This window comes from Ptychodera flava, chromosome 19 (assembly GCF_041260155.1).
Source record: "Ptychodera flava strain L36383 chromosome 19, AS_Pfla_20210202, whole genome shotgun sequence".
Taxonomy (NCBI): domain Eukaryota; kingdom Metazoa; phylum Hemichordata; class Enteropneusta; family Ptychoderidae; genus Ptychodera; species Ptychodera flava.
The window spans coordinates 736,452-762,500 of NC_091946.1; the positions used below are offsets into that span (position 1 = coordinate 736,452).

Sequence of the window (26,049 nt, forward strand, 5' to 3'; positions counted from 1 at the left end):
GTACAGGACACTTATGTGCAAGTGTGTTGAATTCTTTCCAGTTTTCTATTTGATGTTTATTGTTTTGAAATCTACACTTTGTGTTTAATTCTGCAATGCAATTAAAAAGCATAAAGATATAAAAAGTGTCCATGTCATTTTCTGATGTGAGAGAGAGGGGGAGGGAGAGAGAGGGGAGAGAGAAGGGGGTTAAGAATAGATGAAAGCTGTACAGCATTAGGCTTCCAAGACAAGTATTGAAGCCTTCCAATTGATGGACTTTCTGCTGAAAGTTAAAGGGGAAGTTCACCAAGGATGATACATATGTGCTAGCTTTGCGGTCACTTACCCCGGAAAAGCTATTTTCGCCATTTATAACTCGTGCAATATTTTACAAAAACTGATAAAAATAGTACAGGAAGTTGCCCATGTAATTTGAATCATGGGAAAACAGCTCCAAGCTTGGAGCTTGCATTATGTGATATGGAAGGGACCATCTTCGGACAGGTATGGCCCCCACATTGTCCACTCACAGTAACACAGTAGTAAACAGCAACACAAAATCTGACAGTCGACAAGTTATTATAAGTGATTCATCGGTGAGTGGACAATGCCATACCCATGGGAAGATGGTCCCTTCCATATCACATTATGCAAGCTCCAAGCTTGGAGCTTTTTTCCCATTATTCAAATTACATGGGCAACTTCCTGTACTATTTCTATTGGTTTTTGTAAAAAATCACACCAGTTATAAATGGCCAAAATAGCTTTTTCCGAGTAAGTGACCACAAAGCTAGCACATATGTAAAAATCATCCTTGCTAAACTTCCCCTTTGAATGTAAAAACGGATTTTTAAGGGGTTATTCAAATTGACTGTTACGTGGTCCTTATGGCAACAGTTGTTAAATAATACAAAACACAATATTTGCCAATATTTAGGCTTTCAGAGATATATACTGTAGAGAGTTCATTAATTGCCAGAAGGGTTCAATACTTGTCTTGCAAGCTTAAAGCCCAGAGTGGACTTCATCCAAAAATCTAGCAAGGTATTTATGTAACGATTGCAATTTTAATGGAGAACAAAAGACAGAAACACCTCATAATCTTCTTAAGCCGAGGTTTAAACCATGGATGTTTACATCCATGTTTAAACCCAGGCGCAAAAGGGCCAGGGATTTGGATTAAGTAAGGTGGTACGAAGATAATAAGGTGTTTCTGTCTTTTGTTCTCCTTGAAATTGCAATCGTTATATAAATATGTTGCTAGATTTTTAGATTAAACCTTAACCTGGGTTTAAAGGCAGTTTTGGTGATCCCTTGAATCGCCTTTGTTCTGGTCTGTAAGAGGATTATGGAGGTCTGATAGCCTTTTGTTTTCCATTGAAATTGTAATTTAGTGGGTAAATTTTCTGATGAGACAATCTTACGCCAGCACAGGCCTTTAAGATTATGTTGTTCTGTGTGCCCGTGTGGTACTAGAAACAAAGTTTAGTGTATCTTAAAGTGAATTATGTCATGTGATAACCAGCAGTCTGCCATGTATGGACCCCTGGGATCAAGTTTGTTCTTGTGTGTACAAGGATTATGGAGGTGTCATAATAATAATAATAATAACAATATTTAATTCTTAAAAAACGCACTCCACAAACGTCTCAGTGCGCTGTACACAACTGTTAAAAACGATACAAGAAGACAGTTAAAAACTTGAAAACCTGCAATTACGAGTAAAATTTAGTAAAAAGGTGGGTCTTTAAAAAACGTTTAAAAGATGCAATATTTCTGGCGCAACGAATTTCTGAAGGCAGTGCATTCCATAGCAAAGGAGCACATACCGAAAATGCTCTCTGACCGTAGGACTTATTAAAATAGCCGCATGGAGGAGTCACACGCAATTTCTCAGAAGATCGTAAATCTCTTGCCGGTACATATAGGTCAATTAAATCAGTCAAATACAGGGGTGCATCACATCTGACAATCTTAAAAGTAGTTAGTAAAATCTTGAAATGTATTCGCTTTCACTGATAGCCAGTGTAAATCAATTAAAACGGGAGTGATGTGGTCTTATTTTCGCGTACCTGTGACTAGGCGGGCTGCCGCATTCTGGACAGACTGCAGATGATTTAACTGGTCATTTGAAATGCCATAAAACAGACTGTTGCAATAGTAAAGTCTGGAGGTAATGAGTGCGTGGATGAGTTTCTCTGTAGTGGGCTTGTCCTGTAATTTACGAATTTTACCTATTTTTGACAAAGAGAAATATGCGTTCCTACAAAGCTGACTGATATGATCACTCATAAAGCCATCCCTGTTGAGAATAACTCCAAGATTCTGAACGAAAGGGGAGGGAGTGATGTTAAGTTCACCAATCCTGAGGCTATTCAGTTCTGCTGCATCTTTTTTTAAGCCTGATGAAAAATGATAATAATAATAATAATAATAATACTTTATTGCATAACAACACACTTCGGGAAGTGCGGTAGAGCAAAACAATCATACATTACACACATGTTCAGGTAAGACTGCTGCTGGGGATGAACCTGTAGTGTAAGAAATATACCTTAAAAGAGGCTTCTTGTCCTCAAAATTCATGATGTACAGGAATTTCTCTCTGTCACTTAAATATTCAAAGTTCTCAAAATGTGATTTCATACTAGTGAAAAGAGTATTTCTATTATGAACATATTTGTCACACTTAATAATATAATGAAACTCATCTTCTACAGAAGACTTACAAAAAGTACAAAATCTCTCATTTAACGGGATTCTTAGGACTGACCTGCCAATCTCAATTTGTAAATTATGATCAGAAATACGAAACTTGGTAATCAATTTCCTGCAATTAATATTTGTAATATACATCAAGTATTCCTCAAAAGTAAATAAAGTTTTAAATTTTCTGTACGTTCTTAGTTTATTTTTGTCCACACTCTGAGTCCTTACATCATTATGTAAATCATTAATCCATGAGACACGATATCTTTCTTTCAGTTCTCTGTGAACTGTTTTAACAGTGAAATTAATGTTACAGATATTTGACCAGATAGATCTTCCACTATAATTATCCAGAATATACTGAATATACTCAAACCACTGGGAGTGGTGCTTAGCAGTTGTATATGCAGCACGTAGTAGAATATCATCTGATAAAACCAATCTATGCCAATATTTTATCATATGTAGTATAACAGTGAACTGAATGGGGTATCTACCCAATTCACCAACAATACCAGCTCGTGGAGCTTGTTTAGAAACACCAAGTAAATACCTGTAAAAGGAAATACTTACATCATTCATAAAATTCTTCTTATCATTGATTTCGTTTCCCCAAATTTCACATCCATAAGTCATAATCGGTACGATCAAACAATCAAAAAGGTCTAATGCAACTTTGACAGGGAAACCATTATTGTGAGACATTCCCTTGTATAGGCTAAATAAGGCTTTTGTTGCTTTTAACTTGAGGTTGCGAAAATTGCCCTTAAATTTACCATTGGGAGTTATTACAAAGCCAAGGTAACAATATTCATTCACCAACTCAAGTGGTATACCATTATAAAGTAAGGTAATATTTTTGAGAACCCTGTTAGTTTTATTAAAAATGATCACCTTAGTTTTCTTAGTACTAATTGTAAGCTTCCATTTTGAACAAAAATGATACAATTTATCAAGACAACTTTGTAATCCTGCTTGCGATTCAGACCTTAATAGCAAGTCATCTGCATACAAGAGACAACTAATAGAGAGTGTACCAAGTTTGATAGGGCAGTCATTAACAGAGTCAAAAATCCCAGGAAGATCATTCAAATAAATATTTAATAAAGTAGGACTTAAATTGCAGCCCTGCTCAGTTTTGTTATCGTTCAGCACCAGCATGTTACTTCTCATCCATCCGCGAATATCATCAACACACGTTTCAACTCCGGCACTTGCTTCGTCAGGTTTATTACAGATAATGTACATCTGTGTATCATCAGCATACATCATACAATCAAGATCATGGCCCACTATAATATCCTCTAGTGGTGCTGTGTAGAACGTGAATAAAATTGGCCCGAGGACAGATCCCTGTGGAACGCCATACTTCACTTGCGAATGATGAGAAAACACAGTTCCAACCTTGACACGATGACTGCGATTGTGAGACATTCCCTTGTATAGGCTAAATAAGGCTTTTGTTGCTTTTAACTTGAGGTTGCGAAAATTGCCCTTAAATTTACCATTGGGAGTTATTACAAAGCCAAGGTAACAATATTCATTCACCAACTCAAGTGGTATACCATTATAAAGTAAGGTAATATTTTTGAGAACCCTGTTAGTTTTATTAAAAATGATCACCTTAGTTTTCTTAGTACTAATTGTAAGCTTCCATTTGAACAAAAATGATACAATTTATCAAGACAACTTTGTCATCCTGCTTGCGATTCAGACCTTAATAGCAAGTCATCTGCATACAAGAGACAACTAATAGAGAGTGTACCAAGTTTGATAGGGCAGTCATTAACAGAGTCAAAAATCCCAGGAAGATCATTCAATAAATATTTAATAAAGTAGGACTTAAATTGCAGCCCTGCTCAGTTTTGTTATCGTTCAGCACCAGCATGTTACTTCTCATCCATCCGCGAATATCATCAACACACGTTTCAACTCCGGCACTTGCTTCGTCAGGTTTATTACAGATAATGTACATCTGTGTATCATCAGCATACATCATACAATCAAGATCATGGCCCACTATAATATCCTCTAGTGGTGCTGTGTAGAACGTGAATAAAATTGGCCCGAGGACAGATCCCTGTGGAACGCCATACTTCACTTGCGAATGATGAGAAAACACAGTTCCAACCTTGACACGATGACTGCGATCGGCAAGATATGATTGAAACCACGAAAGTACTGTACCAGTGATGCCAAATCTAGATCGGAGGCGATGTAATAAAGCCTTTTGTTTTCCATTGAAATTGTAATCTAGTAAGTAAATTTCCTTGCAAGACAATCTGACACCTTACACAGGCCTTTAGGCAATCCATTCAATCAGACTAGTGTTATTATTGTAGGGATCTTTTCGTTAAAGGGGCAGTTCTCAATCCCTGGTTCTTGCATTAGCGCTCGTTGACATCGGCTGTTGAACTGATATTAGTCCTTTTTGTGGTCCTTTTGAAAGTTGTGTTCCTTCAGTCAATTAGCTCAGAGATAAAGCTGATAAAGAACCTGCCCCTTTAAAAAACGTTCCACACAAACAAACCAATATATCAAGTTGTGTTCCTTCAGTCAATTAGCTCAGAGATAAAGCTGATAAAGAACCTGCCCCTTTAAAAAACGTCCCACACAAACAAACCAATATATCAAGTTGTGTTCCTTCAGTCAATTAGCTCAGAGATAAAGCTGATAAAGAACCTGCCCCTTTAAAAAACGTCCCACACAAACATACCAATATATCAAGTTGTGTTCCTTCAGTCAATTAGCTCAGAGATAAAGCTGATAAAGAACCTGCCCCTTTAAAAAACGTCCCACACAAACATACCAATATATCAAGTTGTGTTCCTTCAGTCAATTAGCTCAGAGATAAAGCTGATAAAGAACCTGCCCCTTTAAAAAACGTCCCACACAAACATACCAATATATCAAGTTGTGTTCCTTCAGTCAATTAGCTCAGAGATAAAGCTGATAAAGAACCTGCCCCTTTAAAAAACGTCCCACACAAACAAACCAATATATCAAGTTCTGCCGTATTGAAAAGAGTTGAGGGAGCAGGTTTGACAGACAGACAGTATATCCATCTTCTAATCTGTAAAAAATAATAACACTTTATTGCATAACAGCACACTTCGGAAAGTGCAGTATAGCAAGAACAAAACTTATAAACATTGCATAAAACATTCTTGTCTATGTCTTTACCTGCAGCTGCTGGGGAAACATAGTGTTTGTAATATATTTCATGAGAGACAGCGTATCATCTGAAGTTAAAATGTACAAAAACTTATCTCTTTCATTTAAACTATCAAATATAGGATAATACAACTTCATTGCAGAAAAGAGAACTTCTCTATCACTATTATATTTTTGACACTTCATAAATAGTGAAATTCATCCTCGACGGAAGACTTACAAAACTTACAAAATCTGGATTCCGGCGGAATTCTTGGTTTTGACCTTCTGCCTAACTCGATTTGTAAACAGTGATCAGAAATACGAAGTTTTGTGACCAATTTTCTACAGCATAAGTTCTTGATATCCAGTAAGTAATTCTCTAAACCAAACTTAGTTTTAAATTCTCTGTATGTTCTGAGCTTATTATTACCCTTCCCTAGAGACTTATTATCATTGTGTAAATCACTGTACCAAGAAACTTGATAATGCTTGCGTAAGTTATTCTGTACAATTTTACAAACAGCAGACCAAATATTACCCTCACTATAAGAATCTAGTGTTTTGAATGAACTCAAACCACTTTGAATGACATCTTGCAGAAATTTAAGATGCGCTGAACGTAACAGAATGTCATCACTGAAAACTAACTTGTGCCAATATTTTAACATGCGTTTGACTATGGCAATTTTGATAGGATATCTACCAAGTTCACCTATAATACCTGCCTGAGGAGCATGTTTTGAAACTCCCAGTAAATATCTGTAGAAAGAAAAGCTAACATCATTTAAGAAATTACTCTTATCATTAACTTCATTCTCCCAAATTTCATAACCATAGGTAAGAATGGGAACAATCAAATGATCAAAAAGATCTAAAGCAACTTTCACAGAAAAATTCCCATTATAAGAAATACCTTTACGCAGACTAAATAATGTCAACCAGTGCCACTCTTAGACTATCAGTTTCTTCTCTTGGGTTTTGTCATCATTTAATTTGGAAGTCAAAGCTAAAACTTCTGAAACACATGATGCACTTTCCCCTGGATATCATCCCTCTATTCTTCTTGGGAAAGTTTACTTATTTGCAAATCATAGTAACAGGAATAAAATGATTTGTACTGTAAAGACCAGCAATCACATATCTCAAATGAGATAAGCAAATATTTAATAACTCTGCTGAAGGACAAGGTACAACAGGATTTAAAGGGTCATCCCATCTGCAACTACGTGACTTCCTTGTTGAATGCGTCTTACCAGAAATTGGCAATGAATCTCATGCAAATGTGAAGCTCTGACAGTTCATCAGATCTAGGAAAGAAGTTAGCTCTGTGATCTAAAAGATCAACAACATCGCTACATTGGAAACTACAGATCAACTTCAGGTCATAGTACTCTATGTTGGGTAACATAAAACTATCTCAGTGATAAAGGCCTGATTTCTACAAATATTTCTCTGTACCCATTTTTAGCTCATATTTGGTATGTCTATAAATACCAAAAAGAGCTTATATGGTGAGTCGGTTGCGTCTGTATGTATGTATGTATCTGTGGATGTATGTCCGTCCGATGCAAAAGCTCCCAAACCACCGCACCTACCATCTTAGTATTTGGTGTACAGGTAGACCAAGGGGATGTGATGTGATTTGTTCAAATGAACATGTCAGTGTCAAAATATGCAAATGAGGTAAGAAAATAGGGAAAACCTGCAAATGTGCTGGAGTGGTGGTATATTAACTGAAACAGCCTACACATCTGAGTCAGAGCTTCTATGACCTTTAACCTATTTGTATGCAGTGTACTTATTATGTGAAGGAGTAGTGGCAGTGACTGAAACAGGCTACTCCACTGACCTTGAGTCATTTCCTGTCATTGTTCGAACTGATACATATTGGCAGACCTGCTGAAACCATGAAGGACTAATGTTGAAACATTCCTCTGCTAAGCCTGTTCCTAAAGTTGACCTCCAGTACCTTAAGTTTCAGACCTTATTTACTCTTGTCATTCTTGTTTTTCTGGTTTAAATATTTCTTGATAGACCAATTCATACCAATTATGACCACACTGTCCTTGACGGTATTTTTTGTATAATTTGTATGTGTGTGCGAGTATGTGTGTAACCATTGTCATAGAAATATGGTTGTTTCTGAAATATATACCATCTTGTTGAATTTTCCATGCAAAAGGATGAACTTTATCTATAGAAAATGTAATTATATATCATGACACATCATCTAATCTGGATAGTACCTTAGAAGTTTATGACAGTTTCTAGATCAATAATCTCAAAGCTAACTTTGAACTTGACAGCTTCAGAAACTGAATGTACCCGGTAAACAAACAGGAAATGGAGACTTGACTCCTTTCAAGGTTTCTACACTACAGCGGTTGATTTGATGAGTTGATACACTGCTTTAGACTTGGTCCAAGTATGGAAATAAAAGCTAATTCAGTGATTGTGATATAGTAGAGTAATCGTTACCATTTTTTCTGTGATTATAGTGAAGTTATCTCGTGATATATACTGCTGATCATCGTTCACTCAACACACTCACAAATACACTTCTATTTCCAAGTGTTCAACTCACACAAGCACAGATGCCATGCTCTGTACAACTCAGTGAAGATGGTGTGTGATGTTTTTGTGGTCATCTCATTCGAAAGGTTTAACAAATAAAGTAATATCAATGCGTTGTATCTTGTTGAAATTATGTCTTAAAACAACACCAAGTCTAACACTGCCGATATTCAGCAGCACAGAGCAATATTCAGATGCTATATCCTGGGTTCAATCCTTTCCACACAATACTGTTTCTTTGTCAATCCTTTCCTCAAGCACAGTACGTAAATAGTTTGATTAGTAGAATTGAACGTTTGAAGAGACAAGCAACAACCACAAAGTGTTGCTGTAACAAAGCATGTACATTAGTACAAGACTTTGACCTGATCACTTGCATCATGGTATAAACATTATATTCTAATTCCATGTATTGCTTGTCTTTGCAAGTACATGACAATGGCCTTGCCAATTACCTCAACCAATATTGGCAGATAGGTGTTAATGTCTTATGTAAACAACTAAACTTTTCTCACATTCTGGGCTAGCGTAAGATGAGACATTTCCTGTTGGATTAGACAAAGCCACAATGAGTCATCGAAGAGCTAAAACAAAAAGTTTGGTCCAACTCTGAGCAGCCTTGAATGAAATGGATTTGTGTAGCAATTGTGATCAATTGATAACAGCATGGATGTCCAGGATAATAGCTAATTACCTGCCGGGCCAAAGTAGGAAGGGTTAGGTAATTTCTGCCTCAATAATTGATAAGAATGTGCAAATTATGGTGTACAATGGCTGTATCCAGTGGATAGAGAGACCATGATCTAACCACACTGTGATCTAACAGAACTTTGACTGGGACAGTGGTTCTCCCTATTCTACACATACACAACTGTGCCTGTATAAGATACCATAGACCCTCTTTTCCTTGCGTCCACAGTGATACATGCCCTCACTCATGTCTATCACAGACAGACAGAATATTTTACCTTTAGGTCATTGCTATCCTTGCTCTATAAGCTCTGTCCATATTGTTTTGATGAACGATGGAGATAGAGAAGCGAGATAACACTGTGGATGAACAAAGCCATTATCTTAGTCAGGCAGATTTTCTATGTCATTCCATGGAGGTAGACTAACTCCAGGTAGACTACCTCCATGGTCATTCACACCATGGCTGTGGGGTAGAGTAACCATGTTCACACACACACTTTCTATCGGTTTCATATCATCTCAATGAGCATGAAGGCATGACAGCACAGAATTTCTGATGAACTTTATTCTACATACGATAGTAGTTAAAAGCTTTACAAAATCTTGAACTTGATAATAACAAAGAATACAGGCAGATAATGGTTGCGTGCAATTGTGTGTTTTTAACGTTTGATAATGTTTAGGGCATGTTAACATGAATGCTAAGGCTTTATATTTCTTAAAATCACAGTCAAGAGGGACTGTGATTAAATGCTGACATCAAGGCTCACATAAAATTTAAAGCAAGATACAAAACAATCATAAAACCAATAAAATGTACAACAAGGTAGGTATCATAAAGATCTGTGTAAGTATACAGTACAAGGAGTTCTAAAAGATAATACTTTGTCAGTCAAGTTCATAAGATGTGAGTTGTGCATTGTATGTGACATAAATACAATTATGGATGTAGGATGAATTGAAATTAATGCCACTTGGAGAAAAAATAATGCAAATAATGCTATATATTCTTTATGTTGGGAGTTGTCCTAATTTGGTTATGTTGTTGAATGTAAAAATTTTACATCAATCATGGACACGTTGACATTTTCTTAAACTCACTGAATAATTTACGAACCAATGATACACTTTATGACACAATACAAATTTCTTTGAATTACTGCTTAAAAATACTGACAGTATGAATAGAACGATAACAAGTGCTTTTGAGAGTTATGGTTTGAGACATGACCTCACTGACATCTAAACCATTCTCACAAAATTTAATCAAAGACTCATTAACCTAGCACTATTGGGAACGACAATTGCAATATTGTTTTTATAGCAAACAAGGTATATCAAATGTTTTAACATGTTACTTGACAATTTTCTTTCAACCTGGGATCTACCTACATCAAATTCTCTTCACTTTTATCAATTATAGCACATTTCCCATCCTGAAGAATCAGAATCTCAGCTCATTTTGTAAGCACATAAGTTTTGGACATATTGACAGTTTGCAATTTCAAAAGACATACTTTTAAAAGCTGACAATTTTCAGCCTAGGGTATTCTACACAAAGAATGTTATGGTGGCATTTGTATTGCCATACTGCTGAAAAAAATGAAAGAGGATGGACAAAAATACCAGGTACCAACACTGATAGAGAAACACATACATATGTACATGATAAATAAACACTAACTATTGTAGATGAGAGAAGGCAGTTTTACACACACACACAGGCTCATACATAAATATATCCTGTCTCGCACTCATTTATTGCACAGACTAAAAGATGGTTGCCTAATATTTGTACAAATGGCAAATGAGATCTAAATTTTGACTTCTGCAACACCAGTAGCCTATACAGCCATTTGACCACTTACCAATTCTAATGGCATTGATATGACAAATATTCAGGATGCCCCCTTGTATTGGGGTTATGATCAAACTGGCAAAATTTACTGCAATGACACACTTGAACTTCACAAATTTACAAGATACAATAATTTAAGTACAAAATCTCAGTACTTAAATTTCACATTTTGTAAAACAATCTTGTAAATCATTTCATTTCTGACAGCATTTTTTTGCCGTCATTAACACGAGCCAGGGCCTTCAAAAACATAGCAATGCTTGATACCAACACAAATAGACTACAACTCATGGGTATGGCTATCCAATGGCAAAGGTCACTAGACCATTTGGCTGAATAACATATCTTACAGACAAATGTTGAACACTGATATGGTAAAACGATGAACAATCTGACAGTTAACTCTCCCTGACATCAAAGTTTTCCCAGAGCACTTGATGGCACTGCAATCATTCAACAAATTTTGAAGTAAGCTTGGCTGTTACAAGAAATTACACCTCTTTCTTCTCTTTCTCCTTGGAACTGGCATCAAAACAACACGAGCTGCTTCCTCAAATATCTGAAAGATGGAAGGAAAGAGTTATCATAAACAGCAACAAGAGAAATTACAGTACATTACTTTAAAGGAACAATAGCTGCAACTTTAATGTAATAACAACAACAACAATATCGTTTTCATTGTTTTTATTTACAAAAGATACTTTAATTACCTTAAAATATGTTGAAGTGCAAATAATGGCCAGGCAATTACAATCCATTATGTATCATGTGTCATACAATTTTTGAAGACTGAATTCAGGTTGGGACAAAAATTCACTTGTAAACAATAATATTAGAAATTACAAACATAGAGACTGTATTGACATGGTGAATACATGGTATTTCAACTTGATCTTAGGAGAATGGAAAACATTTTACACACAGAACAAAAATGCTGGCAAATACACAAAAGATTGTGCCTGATGGAACTTTGTTTTGTAGGATTGCAAAATCACAGGAAGTCTCAACCAATCAAAAATAATGAATAAACTTTACTATTGACCTGTTTGAGTCCCTTTTGAGTCAAAGCAGAGCATTCCATATATTTCACAGCATTCACTTTGGATGCCATTTTTTCACCAGCTTCTTTTTTCAATGGTGCTTTCCCCTGCTCTGCTAATTTGCGAATCACTTCTTTATCTTCCCTCAAATCAATTTTGGTTCCTGGAATGGAGAAAATATCAGTTCATATTTTGCTGTATGAGATGCAAGACAAGACTGTTGCAATTTTGTTTCCTAAATGCAACGTCAGCTCAACTTTTTCTGTGTGTGAAATGTAAGACAGGACTAGACTTTGACAACAGTAAGAAGTATCAGGCCCTGTTATTGTCTATGATGTCTAACTGGACATGTGATGTACACAAACTCATACAACAATATCCATGTTTACTTTTGACTGGCAATTAAAACAGTTTTTTGAAAATAAAAATATCTCAATAAACAAAAGCAAGAGATATCGACAAAGTTCGAGTGTTCCTTGGTCAATTTAATGGGTCTAACTCTGGCTACTAGATAATTACAGGTACAAACTTGCATGATTGATGAATTTACATTTGCCTAAGACAATCCATCTTTTTACACCTTTGATACTTATAATTTTTCCTGGTTTTTTTTGGAACACTTTTAGATTCTCATAAATACAGGCATTCAATGTACTGACATGTTTTTGTGCAAACAAATAACATCAATGATAACAAAAACTATGCCCAATACATTTAAATATATTCGCAAGATTGGAAACATTTTACCATGATGGGAAACTTACCGATTAGGATACACCTGAGGAATGATGGGAAACTTACTAACTAAGATATAGGGTACATCTGGGGAATGTTAGGAAACTTACCAATTAGGATACAACTGAAGAATGATGGGAAACTTACCAACTAAGATATAGGGTACATCTGGGGAATGATGGGAAATTTAGGGACCGTTCAGTTTTTACGGCCGGCGGTGGGGGGGGGGGGGGGGGGGGGGGGGGGGGGCGGCAAAAATCCAGGGGGGGTCATCGTAATTTTGGAATCTGCAAAGGGGGGGTCATCGCTTTTTCACTGGTAGGAAAGGGGGGGTCACCACATTTTCAAAAACATAATACCAACAATAAAGTTCACTTTATGCCATGGCCATGATCGACCCTCTTTACCGGCGGCCCGCCTTCGGCGGCCCACTACAATAAATTGTCTTTATGTAATACTCCAAGGCAATCTTACTGTAAAATTCCCAATTGAAGCCGCGGCTTGTATTAGAAACATTTTTGAGGGACCCCTGGGATCACGCACTGAATAATGGTAATGGCCGCGCGCCTTCAGCGCCCTGTCCAGTAAAGTCTACTTTCTGCAATAGCCATGATCGACCCTCTTTTACCGGCGGCCACCTTTGGTGGCCCACTAGAATAGAGTTGACTTTACATAATGGCCCATGACCCTCTTAACAGGAGGGCTGCCTTTGGCGAACCACTCCAATAAAGTTTACTTTATACAATGTCCATGGACATGAGTTGTCTATGGAAATGAAGTTAAAAATTGCCTTACAGTCGTCCTAATTAACAGACGTTTCAATGGATGTGGCTGAGAAGTTTGTGCACTGGCATCTCTGCTACACATATAAAGTGCGCCGCGTACCGGAGTTCAAATCCAAATCATGCGGGTAAATTTGACATATGGGTTTTGGTTATTTTTCAGGGGGGGTCATCATTTTTTTCCGTCTGACAAAGGGGGGGTCATCTTTTTTTCACAAAAAATGCAGGGGGGTCTACATTTTTTTGAACACCGGCGACAAGATTTTGCCGGGCCCCCCCCCCCCAGGCCGTAAAAACTGAACGCTCCCTTACTGATTAGGATACACCTGAAGAACGATGGGAAACTTACCAACTAAGATATAGGGTACACCAGGGGAATGATGGGAAACTTACTAGATCTAAGGTACATCTGGCGAATGATGGGAAACTTACCGACTAAGATATAAGGTACATCTGGGAATGATGGGAAACTTACCGAAAAAGATATACGGTACATCTGGGGAATGATGGGAAACTTACCGACTAAGATATAAGGTACATCTGGGGAATGATGGGTAAGCTCAGGATACCACTTTGCTGTAATATTTTCATAAGAAGTCTGACTGACAACACTGAAGCAAATTAAAAAGACATCAGTCTGCAATGTAAGAAGAAAACATTTATTTCATGACAGCTGTGTAAGAACAATTAAATGATACAATGAATGCAATACTTGTATAATTTGAAGAAAAAGACACATGAGAGAGGTATGTAAAATATCTTCTGTGATTTTACAAGAGGTAATGATATTCATTATTACAGTATTGATTGTTTTGTGCAGCCTATAGAATTGAAGCAGGAGATAGCTATGCCATTGAAGATTGATACTGAGTCAGACAGAACACTGAACCTATATCAATGTTCGAAATAATCGGGTGGCAATGGTGGTATTTGCCACCAAAACCTGTCAATCTGCCACAAAATTTTTTTTCTGGTGGTATCTGCCACTAAATTTTGGTTCATCATGTCATCGATCCTATGGCTTGAATGAAGGAACACTGAAGGAACATACGTTGTCTGACGGCGGAAACACTCATTAGCAAAAAAAACCAAACAAATTGGAACATTTGGGCATGAATGAAAACATAGCGTGAATCCAAACTTGTGATTGGCTAATCTCCATATCAATGACAGCAGCTTTTGTACACTTGACATGTTGTTGCCCTCTGTGATAGCCACATATGCAGTCATACGGCACAAGATAAAAGCATGTTGTGACATCTTGAAAACAAAGCCAAACCGCAGCCTGCGTGAATTAAATAATAATAAACACTTGCAATTCATTAGCCAGTACTGGGCTCAAAAATTCCTATCACCCGATGCCCGTGGCTGGTGAATTTTGCGTTCGGGCAAGTAAAATCAATATGCTTCCCGTCTGACGGGCAAGTGCACAAACGGTTGAATTAACTAAGCTCTGGACAATTCAAGCTTGAAAACGTATTTCATTACGTCTGTTACACGCCTACAATCATTGTAAGTCCTTCAACTCTGAGAAGTTTTTTTTTCTGAAAACCCTTGAAAATCTGCCCGACATCACAAAATAATTGTTCTTGCTGTTGTAAAACACAAAAGTCGTAAAATTAGAGTTTTGCGACATCGTCTCGCCAACGTACACGGAGTGAACTGACTGTTTTCTATGAGTGCCGTAAAGTGGTATGCCCTTGACAGTAGTTGCCATTCTCTTTTTGCAAGTGTATGACAGTGGACTTCACTCGAGAGTGTAATTGCACCTTGTGCTTGGTAATTGGATGTAACCTTTCTTTGGCGACATGGATCTCGGCAATGCTTATTGTGAAACGCATTAATCAACCCCAGGTTGAAAAAGTACAAGTTTACATCGTGTCATCGTATTCGAAACGGGCTCAGTCGACCAAGGAGGCCACATATTGCAGCTACGTGGTGCGTGAGATGCAGACAATTTCAAATTATGTGACCTCGGGTTGTTGGGGATCGGCTCTCACTTACAGAAAACAAATCTGCACTGAAGAGTAACGAAAACGAAACTTGCATCTGCTTTCTTCACGAATACATTTATCAAAATAAAACTTTGAAAGACAGCTGTGCTCAGAGAGCAAACATGTAAACAGGTAAAGGGTTGCAGATATACATGTGCGTATGCATTGGCAGATAAACACTAGCAGAGCAGTTGTTTGTGATCTCAGCTTGATAATAAAGAGCAGCAGCCATGCACATTGTAAATTAAAGACGTGATTTAATTGAGACAATTTGAAAGTCACAGAGTCTTATTAATCTTATGCAAAGATTTTAATTTTGATTAGGTTGTGGAAAAATTCCAAATTCCAAGATGTTTTCTAGATGGCCAAATCTACAGAAAAAACTAAAGTATCCTCACATTTCTTCTGCTATATTTCAGGTTTGATAAAAGTCCTTATTGTTAACAAGATGTTATTCATGTTTCAATCTGTTTTTTCCCTCTTTGGATTCACTTAATATGCCCAAACTCTTGCTCTCTGTTACAAATTAGTAGAAATTTAGAGCAAGTAATTTTCCCTCTTGGGCAAGTAAAAATGAAAAATCCTTTGTCCATTGCCAGTTTGTCTGAAAAATTTTCTTTGAGGCCTGCAGTATTTGTTGACTTTTTGTGACATGTACTCACCATATTTTCAAGAATTTATAAATTAGAAAGAGTATGTGGCAATGAAAAAATGTTTTATTATACCGATCACATGATGTATTAAACTGCCACCAGATTTTTCATAATTGCCACCTGATTTCATATCTGGTGGCAAACTTTAGCTACAAGAAATTAAAAAGTATTTTTATCCCTGTATATGTCAGTATGGTAGAGCAAACAATTCAAGAGACAATTTGCTGAAGCTAAGACTTTACTATTCAATGTAACCTTCAAAGTTATGAAAGTGTAGCATGATGAATAGATGGAGTTCTAAAGTAGCCTTAGCCTGTATTAGCTTTGAGTGATTTTAAAGCCGCACTTTTCAATCCCAGGTTCTCGCATTAGTGGAGTTCTCCTCCCAGTCAAACACATGGCCAGTACGATGTTTGATTTCTATTACATTAATTACACAAACTGATTTCAATCTTTTGTCACCTTTTGCTAATCCTGCAAATAGAACTTATATAACCGTTTGATTGACGGTCGGTTCAAATTGCCAACGGTCATTTATTTCCTAGCACCACACTCGAATTTTCTTAAAAAAACGTCTTCCAGTCACGTTAGAATTTGAATATAACCACAGGGTTCTATCGGCAGCAGCTTCGTGCTGACCGCTTGGCAGTCTGTCAGCGTTTTTGCGGTCGGAAAAAAACTAAAAAGTGGCATTTTCTGGAGCGTGTGCCCTCATGTTGCCTGTTTGGTGTCCACTTACACAATGAACGCCACCATAGGTTGGCGGCCTTTTAAAGGGAGGCTCCGCCTTTAAGCTCTCGATGTATTTTATGCTGCAAACTGATTTATATACTGGTATAATCTTACCTGTGGATATGACAAAGGTCTTAATCTGTCATAATCCTCTTGCCCTGCAGTATCCCATAATCCTAAGCTGACAGGAATACCATCCACAACCATTCCAGCATTGTAGTTGTCAAATCTATACCAGAAAGATATATGAATATCTTAATTATTTCATTTCAGTATGGTTATTTCTGCTACACACAACTTTATAATCTGATACCTTTGGATAAAATTACAGAATAATTTGGTGCGTAAGTAAGGACAGCCCCAATTTGAGTCAAAAAATAAAGTCAAAATAAAGCCTTGTGTGTACTAATTCAGTAGGAATCACAAATATCCAAAACATTAAAAGAACAGTACCAACTGCCAGTCTTGACAGTTTTTGTGGTCAATTAAGCAAAATTTCATGAATAACATTATACCCAGCTTGACAGAAGTAATCCATAAATGGGATGCATACCTGTGCTACCATATAAGATTCTTTGAAATTGTCAGTGCATCACAGTCAGCTAAATAAAATTGAATGATGAACTGCTTGTAGTTAACATCATTTAACAATCTTTATTTATACAAACTCTAATTAAGGAACAATGTTTTTTGGTGCTGAAATTTCACCAAAATGCCATTTCTGTATCCAGAGAGAGTTTGATTCAAAACAGCGATATAAAACAGTGTCAGTTAATCTTGGAAATTTTGGCCGAGTTTTGCTGTCTTTTATCTATGGTTGTCGATCAGTATGTGCACTGCATTAGGGCCTGTATAGAGAGACCCTGATGACAGTGATGTAGTCAAGGTATGCCAGTTCATAAAATCGTGAGAATATTTTTTTCTCTGTCGACGTCGATTTGCCTTACAATGGATTTTTAGGCAAAAAAGAGTATCATAGAAAAATGGTTGACAGGTGTTTCCCAAATCAGTATCACCGCAGAAATGCATTGCAAGCTCAGCACTGTGAACGATGTCATAATGAAATACCGGAGAACTGGGCATTTCCAAGAGTAGAAGTTCACCAGCCGGCCGAGAATCAAATGAGGGCCTCACTCGATACAACAACATTGTCTTTCACTAGATATACTAACTGGCTGTATCTCAGTCGTTCCCTGTGAATGTTTCCAATTTTACCGTGGAACTCAACTTGTACTTGAGACATTGCCATTGCCTATCCATGTGCTCTCATGCTGACATTTGTTTACTTTGCAAGCTCATGGAATTTACTATTCAAGTTTGGGTAAAGTATGTCATGTGATGACTGCTTACGGGAAATACTTCACGATAACAGGATCAACGCACCTAACAATGCAAAACAAGTTCTGTGAAAAATCGAGTTTGAAATTATTATTACAATTACAGGTCTTAAAATTGCATGCTTTATTTCATTTCTTGTCAACTACTTTGGGCTTTCAAATGGTTTCTTCCGGAAAGGGAGCCAGAAAGAGAAGGGATCTCGAATGGCAATAACACAGCAGGGCATTGAATGTTTATTGGCCTGTTTATCGGCAACACTAACCAAAGTACCTAGGTGTTTTCCAAGCGATATTGGAAGATTGCAAGGGAAATTGATAGGGGCTTATCAAACTTGGTCTGCGGTTCATTTTGACGTTCGCTGTAATTCACATTACATTATCACTTGGACTTACACTGTGGGTATGTATTCTCCAGGAAATGCATTACTGGTGTATGAAATCAGCATACAGGTCTTGCCAACAGCTCCATCACCAACCACAACACACTTTATAGGCCTGGCTCCGGACATATTGGCGTAACGCCTGCAAACGGTATGGGCAAATAAATTTGCTTTTACTATGTCTTTTAACTCCATGTCATAGTATGGTTGAATATTCATGAGATGAAAGATGTATCAAATTTGAAAATACATAACTAATAGGTCACCGTCCGTGTATTAGATTACACATGAATTATGATGACTGACACTCGACACGGCTCGATTGTTGCTTTGAATCTGACAATTCAACATCAGTCGCAATACAGACTGAATACATACCAACAAAGACTGTTTTGGTAACCTGTTAACGACTATGTACAGAAAATTTCTAGGTTTAAATCGTACTTAAGCAGCCGAGTTTATCATTTAATGAACAAGATAGCCGACATACAATAAAACAGTGAGTCAGAATGTAGTCCCAACCTAAACCAATAATTAGCTATTCTGCCGTCTGACACAGAAAAGCAGAAGTGTCATGTTTCTTGTCACTGGATGGACTAGTCTGTTGAGGATCGCGCACGCTGGTCCCTTTTGTCGGAAAACATCAAGTGTTTGATTGATTGGCGAACCTTTGAACCGACACAAAAATACCTTATTGTTTCCGTACGTACCTGCTTCTGCCAAAATAATCAGGAACTGAAGGCGGCGTTCTTACCCAGGAAGTAGTATTATAAATGTGTCACAGTCACCATAAATAGCAACCAATCAGACAGGACCGCACAAAAACCGTGGGGGCGCTCTCTCAGAGGATGACTTTTTCTCTACTCTCTATGCTGTCACACAGCAAGTGAGGCTACCCACAATTCTCCATGATCCGTACACACGGAGATCACTCACTGAACTGGAGCAAATTTATTCTGTACACAGAACAGCTCGGTCCATATATTAAAATTCTGGGACCATAGTTTTGATAATCATAATTCTCTAATTTCTCACTGTGAATATTGAGAAGATCAACCCCTTTTCCGCAGAGGAGATAGCAATTTTGTGATTTTGTCGACATTGATTTTTGACAGCCATACACAATATTTTCAAGGAAACTAAAGGGAATAAGTTGCATCTCTGTTGGCAAAAGAAAGGGTATTGATTTTTTTAGATGTTTGTAACAAAGGAAATTTGCATGTCTGACAGGTGGTATGATGGGACCATCTTAGTTGCTTTACCATGACAAGTGTGCAATTTTTAGCACCTCCAAACGTCGACTTCTCATTCAATTTACTCCTGAATTTTAAACATAATCAATAATTTTGGAACATGGTTTTAACCAATAATCCTGAAATTAAATTCTAAGTTTCAGATTGTTCAGAAACTGATAATATTGAAGAAGCCTTTAGCAAATAATGTCTGAGCACACAAATCGAAGGGAATTGAGGGTAGCCTCACTTACTGTGTGTCATTGACGATTTTCTCACAAAGGTTTCAAGCCTTATATAGACTCGAAGGAGGATGCGCACTGAATGCATTTCTATGATGATATGAGTTGTTTTATATTTCTCTTTTTCTGACTGATTTTTTTCAGACAAGCTGCTTTGGAACCTTGTTCATTCGCTCAACACATTCACAGCCATGTCATGTAGCTTTGTTTTGTTCTGCCACTTTGTTGGAATAAATTTATCTTTTTCTAAAAAAAAGAGTATGACCGATTGTGTTTGCGTTGCTCTGGCGAAATTAACAGCAGAGAAATACATGTACCCACTGTCCTTGCTGGGACATCGTGTTCACCCTGCACCCCTAACTAAGCAACAGTCTGCTACGTATATTGCTTCAAAGTACCTCACTCAATGGTTATTGATTTAAATGAAAAGTTCATGCATACCATTAGAAAAATTTCGGACCCTAAGCAGACAAGTAAGTACTGATACAACCATGATTTTTCAGTATGTTTGTGAAGCAGAAATACATCCTCGGCTCGCTGCCGTTGAGCCACTATGGACCGGACTATTTCATTTTTGAGGGGTCTAGAAATTTTTGCAGAAAAGGAAGATTCCTATATTGGGTATGGCAAACAAGCTTGAAGGTACATTTTTTCACTTTACGGTGTATGTGCACCTTTTGAGCGCAATTATTTCTGCAGTATGTGCCCCCTTAGGCTAAGTTGTGAGAGAAGGTTATGCAATATGCATGAAATATAAACATTAACATTTACTAGTATGTCCATACAGATCCATACCATAGAGAATTTTGAACTTCAAAATTTGATAGTGCTGTAAACTTAATTAAAATTCTCAAGTGTACTCAGGAAAGGTCTCCTTTATAATCCCAAAGATGTCATTTTTATGCATCAAGAAAGTGGCGTTCAGGCAGTGTCTACATAATTCTTAACAAGTCTTTCTTATTCTACTTCAATGGAACCCTGATATTGTTTACTATAGACTTTACCTTCATTACTTTTGTTTTGTAACTGCTAAAGTTTATTATACCACTCCAGGTCGTGTGACCTATTGTTCTTGCCATCCATTTATCCCTGAAAACACAACTGCCACCTATTGTTCATATGCAAATTAGTAATCAGTCATACTTTTATTCATACGTAAATAAGTAATCACCACACTTTAATGAAAGAAAATCATTATATTAATAAAAGTGTAGTGATTACTCATTTAAATATGAAAAAAGTATGAACGATTATGTTATAACATCACATTTTATAATTCAATTTTAACTTCTTTGAACCATGCTCAATATAACCAACACAATTTGTTGATGAAGATCTGTCTATTTTTAAATTCGGCGTCTTCTTGGGTTGGACCAATCCTGTCTGTTTTGTTATGTTGTTTTGTAGCAACTTAAGAAACTGGTTTACTTACAGCTTCCTCTGATTTAACACTAGCTGCAAAATTGTAGCTCTACGGTGAGGCGGTCGGTGAGTTTTGGTTTTTGCGACATCGCTCACCAGTAGAGCTACAATGCCGAAGGCCCTGTCGCATACAAAATAAGCGTGCCACACATGGTGCGGCATTTTCATGTAAAATCCCACATATTTACTGCATTTGGTCGTACCGATTTATCACTACTGAAAACTAAACACTATACTAAACTAACCTTGTCGTTTATGGGGTTTGGTATTCGCACAGACACGTCGATCGCGTTCCATAAACATTGAGCGTGTTTCATGGAGCCGCCATTACCGGAAGTTGGTAATGGCAGCTCCAAGAAATGTTTTGGAACGCGATCGACGTATTTGAACAAATACCAAACCCCATACACGACAAGGTTAGTGTAGTATAGTGTTTAATCTTCAGAAGTGATAAATCAGTATGACCAAATGCAGTAAATATATGGGATTTTACATCAAAATGCCATGCCATATGCAGCGTGCTTATTTTGTATGCTTCAGGGCCTTCGGCATTGTAGCTCTACTGGTGAGCGAGGTCGCAAAAACAAAAACTCACCGACCGCCTCACCGTAGAGCTACAATTTTGCAGCTAATTTAACACTAGATGAAAGTGGTAGTAATGTATTCGACACATGCTTTTGCAGTGCGGTAGACAAACATTTGAAGCAAGTGAACCGTCATCTGATCTGTGACCTGTTTGTTCTTTGATAAGCTATTCATCGTATCCCTGATGGTACAAAGATGTTGCCGCATTTACGTGAAACTATCAAACACAAATAGCATGGAAATAAGTACAGCCTTTTTATTACGTCTGTGGAATAGTGGAAAGAAATTCTGTGATATTACCGCACACACAACAAAATATTTTGATCAATGAATTTAATTTTTTAACTTTACAGAATTCGTTCTGTAAATTGTATAAATATCTTAGTAGGCCTAAAAGAGTAATTTACCTTGCCAGAATGTCCAGTGTGATGGCCTTCTATCCAAGCCATCTCACACATTTGCTTCACTTAAAGACGCCTACTTTCTGGGAGGAGAACTTAATTACCCCTTGGCAAGTGTCGTTGATAGTACGGTCCTGTCGGCGGTATCATTGCCAAGTACTTTTTATAAGTTGAACTGCACATCGTGGATTTGGTGCACTCCGTAGTGGCGGCTGCCCTTATAGGGCAGTTTGCCCGTGTAAAATCCGCTTTGGTTGTTTTTACATGGCCGTCCATGGACCTCTAGGAAGTCTCTGGGGTCATCAGATCAGACAAGTTGATAAGATCCATCTTGTCCAGTCGAAAACACGAAAATGGCATTGAAAGCCTGATGCATCCACGAGGAAATCACATGCATCTACAGATTCTCGTTAGCCAATAGCCAATAAAAAAGAGTAAGGCACGGCATTTTATTTAACCAATCAGACTAAAACAGTTTCCTTCTACAGGTGCATTATACCACTCTGTAGCCCTTATTCAAATGCAGATTTGCAGTTGACCAGAGACCTTGTCCTACTTGCCTGGGATAGGTCATTCTCCCAAACTCGCATGCCAGGTGCATAATGACCTCTGTGAACCTTTCAACGTACAATGGGTCAACCCATTCCATTCACATTTTGAATAAGGAATAAAGAATAAGGAATAAGTAACAAACTTCCCAGACCTGTGAAGTTTGTTACTTATTCCTTTTTCCTTATTCGAACATGAAGTTTGTTACTTATTCCTTATTACTTATTCCTTATTCAAAATGCGAAGTTTGTTAGTTATTCCTTATTCCTTATTCAAAGCTATCGAAATCTGAAGTGTGTGACTTATTCCTTATTCACAACCTGAAGTGTGTGACTTATTCCTTATTCACAACCTGAACTTTTTGACTTATTCCTTATTTGAAATCTGAAGTTTTTACTTATTCCCCATTCGAAATCTGAAGTTTGTTACTTAATCCTTATGTGAATCTGAAGTTTGTTACTTAATCCTTATGTGAAGTCTGAAGTTTTTTACTTATGCCCTATTCAAAATCTGAAGTTTGTGACTTATTCCTTATTCGAAATCTGAAGAATGTGACTTATTCCTTATTCACAACCTGAAGTTTGTGACATAAGCTTATTCCTTATTCGAAATCTGAAGTGTGTGACTTATTCCTTATTCAAAATATGAAGTTTTAACTTATTCAAAATTTGAAGATTGTTACGCGTTCGCGAAGTGCATGCAAGCAGGTAGGTATTCGGTCGACCATCTATGCCAGAAGTGTTGATGTACAAATTTTGCGAGATATCTGGCGCGTTTTTCTATTGTTGTCCGGTACCGATCACAATCGTAGGGGCTGTCGTTTCATCCTTGTCGATCAGTTCATAAGCATTGAAAACCGCTTGGGACCTTTGCCGCTCACTGGGATATCACGTTAAAAATGACCATACCATAGAATCAGTCGCCGACAGTTCAAAGTAGCGACATCGGGTTTCAATGCACACGCCGTTGTGGACGTTCGCTCATCATCGCCAGAACGCATGCAAGCGCATGCGCAAATGAGTCCCGCTGGGTGGTCAGTCAGCCATGTTAATAACGAAGGTTAACTTATAAGTTCATTATGGATTTTGATATAAAGCAAAATAACATGAAAACCTACAAACTGTAAATATACAGAGTTTATAAAAAAAACAAATAGTAGGTTTTCCTGGGTTTTTTTTTAAAGAATGACAAGTAGGACAACAATTGAGAATTTACAGATAGGTCATTTCAATTAAAGCGAGTATTCTTTTAGGTAAGATTTTGTTAGTTTCTGTTTACAGTATTTTACTTTGTTTTTATTTCATAATTTTGTTACTAGCTGTAAATGCAATTATATGCAATTTCGTTTTGGTCTGTTTGTCTAGCCTATGGCAGCAAGTTCATGTATTTATGATAATATCAATGAAGTGACTGTGTGATGAAACACGGTGATATTCCTGGCCTTCAATTGATTATTAGTTCTTTTGTGGTATATTTAGAGTAGGCCTAGACATAACCTAAAGTCACTTCTATATAAATAGAACCCAAGATATCAGTGCTGAAATTGGCATGCACTACAGCACAGGCGTACGGAATGTTTCCTAGATCGTCGTCGGATGGGAAGTGACTGACACTGTACTGTGAGGCCGAAGGCCGAACCTCGGTACTGTATAAATTCTTATACAGTACCGAGGTTCGGCCTTCGGCCTCACAGTACAGTGTCAGTCACTTCCCATCCGACGACGATCTAGGAAACATTCCGTACGCCTGTGCACTACAGGATAGACATGGAAAAGGATTGGGAAGCGGGAAAGTTTCATATCGATTTTGATAGTTAAGTATATTTGACATAATGTGATGTCTCAATAGCAAGCAATATCCTTACCAAATATTCAGCAAATTGGCCCAATACTTCATGGGTATCATTGATTTTTTTAACCAAAAGCCATGTTTTTTTGCCCAAATCTTGTACCTCTGATTCGATCATTTTCATTGGAACTAGATAATAAAAGTAATGCCGCCACTCAATATGTAATCCGTCCCGTCAAATTTTTGACACACATACATAAACACACACTCACACGCACACTGACTGACTCAGACTGACAGACAATAAGGAATAAGCAATTGACTTCAGATCTTGAATAAGGAATAAGTCACACACTTCACTGAGGTTGTGAATAAGGAATAAGTCACACACTTCAGATTTCGAATAGGGAATAAGTAAAACACTTCAGATTTCGAATAAGGAATAAGTCAAAAAGTTCAGGTTGTGAATAAGGAATAAGTCACACACTTCAGATTTCGAATAAGGAATAAGTCACATACTTCAGGTTTTGAATAGGGAATAAGTAAAACACTTCAGATTTCGAATAAGGAATAAGTTAAAAACTTCAGATTTCGATAGCTTTGAATAAGGAATAAGTAATAAGGAATAACTAACAAACTTCACATTTTGAATAAGGAATAAGTAATAAGGAATAAGTAACAAACTTCACGTTCGAATAAGGAATAAGGAAAAAGGAATAAGTAACAAACTTCACGCTCGAATAAGGAATAAGAGAAAGGGAATAAGTAACAAACGTCACATTTTGAATAAGGAATAAGGAATAAGGAATAAGTAACAAACTTCCCAGACCTATTCCCATTGTGGGTGTTCAAATCAAAAGTAGACTATTTATTGACAGTAATTTTCAAATTTTAGAGAAGATTGGCCTGTTTTTCGTGGTATAAGTCGTTAATCACACCTCGTAGGTGAGCTGTTACAGTTGTAATCACCACACAGCTCCTGACCATAAGGGTGGTGATTACAGCACACCTACTCGTACAAATAAATTTACCTATGTCTCAAAACAGTTTACAAGTATTACAAACAGAAAAGGTGCAGCAATTTCCCTGGAAAATAACCGTTGGTTGACTCGCGTTACTCTACCTTGAGAAAACCATGGTTGACTGAACTACATAGACGCAAAAGTAAAACCCAGAATAAAAAAAATTCCTGAATAGCAATAATT

The 26,049-nt window shown here is 37.2% G+C and overlaps 1 protein-coding gene across 1 annotated transcript; it reads right to left on the reverse strand.

Moving 5' to 3' along the window:
• Positions 1-9,661: 9,661 nt before the first annotated feature.
• Positions 9,662-19,435, reverse strand: LOC139118324 (ras-related C3 botulinum toxin substrate 1-like). The gene is made up of 6 exons (XM_070681580.1): positions 19,336-19,435; positions 18,639-18,767; positions 17,023-17,137; positions 14,049-14,166; positions 12,015-12,175; positions 9,662-11,531 (listed from the first exon to the last, which is right to left on the reverse strand). Exons 2-6 carry the CDS (start codon positions 18,752-18,754, stop codon positions 11,454-11,456), a joined length of 588 nt encoding a protein of 195 aa, XP_070537681.1. The 5' UTR covers positions 18,755-18,767; positions 19,336-19,435; the 3' UTR covers positions 9,662-11,453.
• Positions 19,436-26,049: the final 6,614 nt, after the last annotated feature.